At 40.0% G+C, this 6,475-nt stretch overlaps 1 protein-coding gene across 1 annotated transcript; it reads left to right on the plus strand.

Moving 5' to 3' along the window:
• Positions 1-214: 214 nt before the first annotated feature.
• Positions 215-6,069, plus strand: atf5b (activating transcription factor 5b). The gene is made up of 4 exons (XM_084064188.1): positions 215-653; positions 1,292-1,546; positions 1,926-3,138; positions 4,724-6,069. The coding sequence occupies exons 2-4, from the start codon at positions 1,402-1,404 to the stop codon at positions 4,908-4,910; spliced, it is 1,545 nt and encodes a 514-aa protein (XP_083920314.1). The 5' UTR covers positions 215-653; positions 1,292-1,401; the 3' UTR covers positions 4,911-6,069.
• The last annotated feature ends 406 nt before the right edge of the window (positions 6,070-6,475 follow it).

The raw sequence follows: 6,475 nt of genomic DNA on the forward strand, positions 1-6,475 counted from the left end.
CAGTAAAACTATGCCTAGCCATAAACTTATTTCTAACCTTATCCTCAGTTGAACAAACAAATACAAGAAAGAATACAAGAACCGCTTTTTCGAGCAGTCCGCGAAAACAAATGGGGGCGAGCGTGTTTCGGGGCGAGGCTTATGGTTACCGTCAACACAGACAGCATGTGTTGCCGATCTGTTGATTCGTGTCATTCTGAGTCTGAACACTTTTGACACGCTTAGTTGTTGTCACACGGAAAGCTCGAAAAAGGGGGATCTCCTGTAGGTGCCGTTCTTATTGCCAGGACAGGAAGGGATTGTGATTCGGGAGAGTATATTATATTTGGCTGTTGTAGCAGTAAGTAAACTCGGTAAAAGTCTCTTGGTAATCGGAAAGTCCCATTGGTTTCATGACGTAACTGGAAGCCTGAACTCTGTAAACCGCGCATGGATCTATGTCTTGTTGTGATGCGGTCCGTGCATTAAGAGTTGCTGAAGAAGTAGCGGATTTAAAACTTTGTCTGCAACTGTTATTCTGCCTAAATAGCCCTCCATGTATGTAGGATCCTTGAGTTGCAAGGAAATAATATGGCTTTTTAAATTGTGACCGTTGTCAGCAGAAGGGTGTTTTTGTGTCTCTCTCTGAAACAAGGCTACTCATAAATGATGGGGTAAGTGAATATTTCTATTATGGGACATTGGAAAGTTTTGAGAATTATCACCATGTCTCTGGGAAAGTGATTTTTACTTAATAAAGCAGTAAATAAACTTTTGTGGATGATATGGGATGTCGTTTTGTTTTGCTCATTGATAATTTATTTCAGTTATTACACTATATTAAAGTTACAATATCAAACTTTTTTCCCCCATAGAGGAGGAATGTTGTTTTCATTTAACCAGAACATTGTAAACGTCCACAATGTTTACAATGTGGACGTTTAAAACAATTGTTTAAAAAAATAAAAAGTAATTTAATATAAAAATAACAAAAATGTGTATTTTATGTTTGGGGCAATTACAGTTTTCATTGTTTTGGTATTGTGTTTGCTATTTTAACCTAAATCTAAAGATATTTCAAGACACTATTATTCATGTTAATGTAAAATCATGCTGCTGTATCAGAATGTAGTTTCAAAGAGTGCAGGGAAGTAAAACTAAACAGTGCAATGATGACCTTAGACCTTTAAAACAAATTCTATTTTTTAAATATAAAAAAAAAACATCATTTTTTTTTCAATTGGCAATTTTGGTGGAAATTCAAAATATTACATTTATTTATTTATCATGTTTTTCCCATTTTTGTCAACAGGTCTTCAAGTCTTCCGACAATTTTGTCCTCAGCGACGTGTTGCCCGAACTCTTGCACTGCAGTTTGCGCTTTTCAGCATTTCAGCCGAAAAAGAAGCCACGCCGGCGCCAATGTCGGCAGCATCGATCCTTCACACGAAAATTCCCACTCCCACTTCCACGGGCGACCTCAGCATTCCCTCTCTCCGACAGGCTAGCCGCAACCAATCACGGCACAAGAGGAGGGCGGAGCCAGCAGAGGGGCAGCACTTAATTGGTGAGTTTCGACAAGATGCTTTTTTATTTTCCCACATTCGGAGGTCGGAGCCGCAGTGCAGAGCGGGAGCTAATGTCGTACAGTGAGTACAGCTAAAGTGGATATACAGACGATGCTGTTCAATCATTTTCAGATGATCGGTTAGTCCGATTCGGATGTTTTCGACTTAATATTCGATGAAACCTTGTTAGCTTATTCTATTTTGTTTTGTTTTTAACTTTTTTTTTTTTTTTTTACAGTATAAGGCTCGTGAGATTAAAATATTTTTTTCCTGAATCATCAAAAATACCTTTTCTTCCCTGAATGATTTTTTTTTTTACACAATAATGACTTATTTGTTTTATTTATATTTTAATCCATTTACTTTCATTCATTGCAGGTGATGGTCACACGGATTGGATGACGGAAAAAGTTGACTTGTCCTCGTTTGTATCATCGACGGCCGAGTCCTCTCCGAGCTCATCCCTCCCGCCCTCGCCACTGGAACAGGATGTCAAGGTGCCCACTGACCTGGAGGTCATGACCTCTCTTCTGCAGGAGGAGCTGGCTCAGCTAGAGGACTATTTCCGCTCTGAGTCCACGTCCACCACGGCCAAATTAGAGAGATCTGCAAAATGTGACAAGGGCGCCCAAGCCATGGGCACCCAGTCTTATTACCAGTTACCCTACACTTCATATGGGACCGGCCAATCAGAAGCCGCCCCCGTGGTTGTTTCCTTGGCAACAGGGGAGCTGGACCTGGCGAGCTTCTGTGGCGGTCCCATCGGCCGAAGCAAACTGGCACGACCCGCCCCGTACAACTACCACCATCACCATCATCACCGATATCATCACAACAATGGACGAAGAATTATCAGCGACGCTGTGAAAGTTGGGGAAGAAATGGGACTTGATACATGGGGCTCCAGGGGAAGTTACTCAGGGAGCACAGAGCTGTCTGTGAACCACTACTCAACTTTGAAGACAGTGAGTAAGAACAGCATTGGTAGTGTAAAGAAGGTCAGAGAATGTGCTTTATCGTTGAAGGAAGAGGAGAGCTACTGTTTCTCAGAAGGAATGTTTTGCAGCGAGGAGATCGCTCGAGGCTTTTGTCTCAGTGGCTCCTACGACAGCCACCACAAGCGAGAGGGACAGTTGGCACACAACGTGAAGGTTAGCGGAAGTTACGACAGTCCAGGGCTTGAGGTCCTGCACTGCAGCAAGGATGGAGGAGGACTTTCGGGAAGTGTTCCCCACGACACAATGGTGGGCAGTGAAAGCTACTTTCACCAGACCATGGCCAGCACAGAGCCTTATCATAGCTTTATAGGAGACCTCGATCAGCCCTCACAAGCACAAGCTGTTGAGCCCCAGCACGGACACTACCTCTACCCAGAATGCCTTGCAGACCAAAGCTATGAATGTCTGTCCACCAGAGGGGAGAGCGAGGGACCGCTGGTAGGCGCCTCTATCCATCACCGCCCGACACAGAGGCTAAAGGACGAGCACTGCTCCCTCAAGACAAGTTTGGTGGGAGGGGCTGTACCCCTGGAGGCCAACACCGGAGAGAGGAAGCAGAAGAAGAGAGACCAGAACAAGACTGCTGCTCACAGGTACTGCTTGACTTCTGTCTCTCTACATCCTTTCCCCCTCTTCACTGCCTCGTGCTCTCATTTCAGCATAACAATAAGCTAAACATGGTGCGTACTTTGTAAAAAAAAAAAGGTTCAGTTCTGCTCCTCCTGAGGGAAGTATTGTTTATCATAATGTATGGCATTTAAAAAACATATTGCATTTTTTATTTATATTTTGTAAAACGTGTCTCTAAAAGTGTTTCATGAATTAAAAAACATTAGTATTAATATATTAGTAATTAATAATGTATTATTAAGTATGTACAGTATGTTTATAAACACTTTTAAAATAAGTTATTATTACTTAGGGGTAGGGTTAAAAACTTAATGTATGCATTTTACAAAGAGGCAACTACGCTATAAATCATTTTGATAATGTTCATAAAAATAAAAATAAACAATTTTCTGGGTCTCATCTCATGACTTAATGATTCTCAAACTCAAAAATATTTGGAGCCATGACTTGTGCACAACCATTTTGTTACACAAGCCAGAGCTGATGTCTATATTTGGATAGCTGTAATGTTCAGAGTGACGTGCTATTGGAAAAGCCAGCCTGGTCTTCAAATGTAATGTCCTGCAGACAGTAAAGAGCTATGGAAAGTCCCGTGGACCATGCCAGATACTGCCCCACCTAAACATTATTGGAAGGCTGTTTAGTTCACTCAGTGTTTATATGAAACACAGTTTCACACATTTGTATTTTAATCATGTCTTTACCCTTTAATTAAAGGATAAACATCTTTATAATGTTTAAGCTTCTTAGTCCCTAACTTGAAAGAGAGATTAAAAAAAAATCTGTGTATAAATCATCATACTCACTGAGAATTAAATTAAAGAGTTGTGGTATATTCTCTGGTTAAACTCCCATACAGCAAAATTATATATAATATATATATATATATATATATATATATATATATATATATATATATATATATATATATATATATATAAAATGTATACATTAAAATTAAATTTGGACACTGCTGTATGGTAGAAATTTATTTTGGATTAATTTATACATATTTGTGAAAATATCTTTCTAGGGTCTGCGGTAGAGTTTTAAAAAAAATCATGTAATATCTACAGTATTTCTTTGCAATATGGTATATCTATTAGACATGTTCAAGGTAAAGATATCTATTTTCAGATAGCAAATGCTGTTTTAAGAGCTTTGTAACTTTGTTTAAAAAGTGCTATATGAATAAAGCTTATTATTATTATTATTAATATTATTATTATCATTATCTAGAAGGCTCTACTTAATTGTATGAGTGCTCAACTTGGCACATTCGTAGCTTAAATGCACAGACCACTATGCTCTGTGTGATCTACGAGGACCCAAGTTCAAATCCGACTCCCGTCTTATCTTGCATGTCCCTCCTCATTTAGCCCTTTGTTTCCTGTCACTCTGCACTCTCCATTCTGAAAATTCTGACGAAATCATAAAAAGTGCTGAAAAATAACGTAAACATGTATATTGCACTCACAACAGTAATATAGTTGCACGGCAACACAATGTAAAACCAACCCACCAACCCCTGCATTTTGTCCCATGCAGGTACAGACTGCGTAAGAGGGCGGAGCTTGACACTCTGGAGGAGGAGCTTCACGGGCTGGAGGGACAGAACAGAGAGCTACGCGACAAGGCTGAGTCAGTGGAGAGGGAGATCCAGTACGTCAAAGATTTACTGATCGAGGTGTACAAGGCGCGTAGTCAGCGCCTCAAACAGGACGGCAGTGCCTAAGGAGAAAAACACCCTTGAGCTGAACTCACCACCATCGATCACAAACCACTGTCCCACCACCCAGATCCGACCCAGCCGATCCCAACCAGCACTACTGATTAAATCCAAGAGCACCATTCTTTTTGTTTCAGAAAGAAAAAAAGAAATGTTAGTTGCATGATTTTGTTAGTTTATTTTCTAAAAAGAAAAAAATGGAACTAATTAAAAAAGAGAATTGCTTTATAATTGTTCTGAGAGGATAGTCAACAAAAAAGTTACCTTTCCACAAATATCTCCAAATGGGTAACAGCGAAAAAAGTATGTCAGGCCTTTAGCGAGGTGGCTTGTAATGGAGATGAGAGGTTGAACTTCCGTGACCACTGTGAACCAGCTGCACTGCACACAGCCTTGTGACAACCCAGTTTGCGCTTGCAAGGATTGACCGTTTACGAAACGCTTTTCAGATTAGTAGTAGTGACTGAAATTTGCTTGTGGTTTTTTCGTGACTCGCATTGGCAGCATCAAGGCAGATCCATGCTACGATATTGGATTTTATTTTAAAAATAATTTTATTTCTATTCATTTATTATGCGTCGTTTGCTTCTAACAATCAATTTAAATAAAAAGGAATCGCTGGAAAAAGTATTTAAAATGCTCTAGAAATATTATCTAACGCCGCAAAACATCGAAGGAATTTGTATTGCTAAAATGTTTAGTATTTACACTTCTCTACCCCTCTGATGCATGTTTGATTTTGGAAAAAGCATGTGTGATTGTTATTTGATGAAGGCTATATTCTGTTACCTGCATGGCTTCAAGCTCTCCACTGCGTTCCAGTTACTGAGTTAATTTTTTTAGTCCCATCCACTGCCGACATGTACATGAGTTTTACTTCCAGCATCCTCCACTCAGGTTTGGTTTGGGTTTCCGCTCTGATAAAACACGCTACATTCACTGGCTTTTTCTTTGGATTCTTCTCGGCTGTATTTGCGAAAAAACAATCACCTGTTGACGCAACAATAAATATTTGTTGGGTAACGGTTCGACTTAATGGGAATTCTTATTTTTCAATTGATCAATGTGTCCGAAAATTCAGGTCCTCTGGAATGGGAGATGTCAATGTCAGGAAATGATCAGGTAAAATTGCAGCCAAATAAAACCAGTTATGTAGTATCATTCATTTCTGTCTATTGACTGTTCTTCAGCACACATGGTTCATCATAAATTCAATCGGCATCTTCCCCACCGATGTTGATTGTTTTGTATCGATTCACAACCAAATGTAGAACAGGAAACGTGCTTGGAATTAAGCAGACAGATGAATAGCGAGATCTGTAAGAAAACACGTTCTACCCCTCCCTTATACTCTGATGCCCTGCCCCTTGATTGCCTTCTCCACTCTTGTTTGGCTGCATTGCAGTCAAAATCATTTCTGAGTTGTCACCACCGGAAGGCAGCACATCAAGGCTAGCACAGTTTTGACGGACAGGTGAGCTAGCTGTGTACCCCTTCTATTAGATTGTGTAGATTGTTGGGAGGAAAAACTGATAGTTTATGCAAATAGAAGATGACAGTACTGACATGTC

This window comes from Gymnoscopelus microlampas, assembly GCF_963454915.1.
Source record: "Gymnoscopelus microlampas genome assembly, chromosome: 8".
Classification (NCBI taxonomy): domain Eukaryota; kingdom Metazoa; phylum Chordata; class Actinopteri; order Myctophiformes; family Myctophidae; genus Gymnoscopelus; species Gymnoscopelus microlampas.

Excerpts from the sequence above, each read along its gene's own strand:
- atf5b (XM_084064188.1), top strand. The coding sequence starts at position 1,402 with ATGTCGGCAGCATCGATCCTTCACACGAAAATTCCCACTCCCACTTCC. Across the intron at positions 1,547-1,925 it reads AGAGGGGCAGCACTTAATTG|GTGATGGTCACACGGATTGG; the intron begins GTGAGTTTCGAC and ends CATTCATTGCAG. Across the intron at positions 3,139-4,723 it reads AACAAGACTGCTGCTCACAG|GTACAGACTGCGTAAGAGGG; the intron begins GTACTGCTTGAC and ends TGTCCCATGCAG.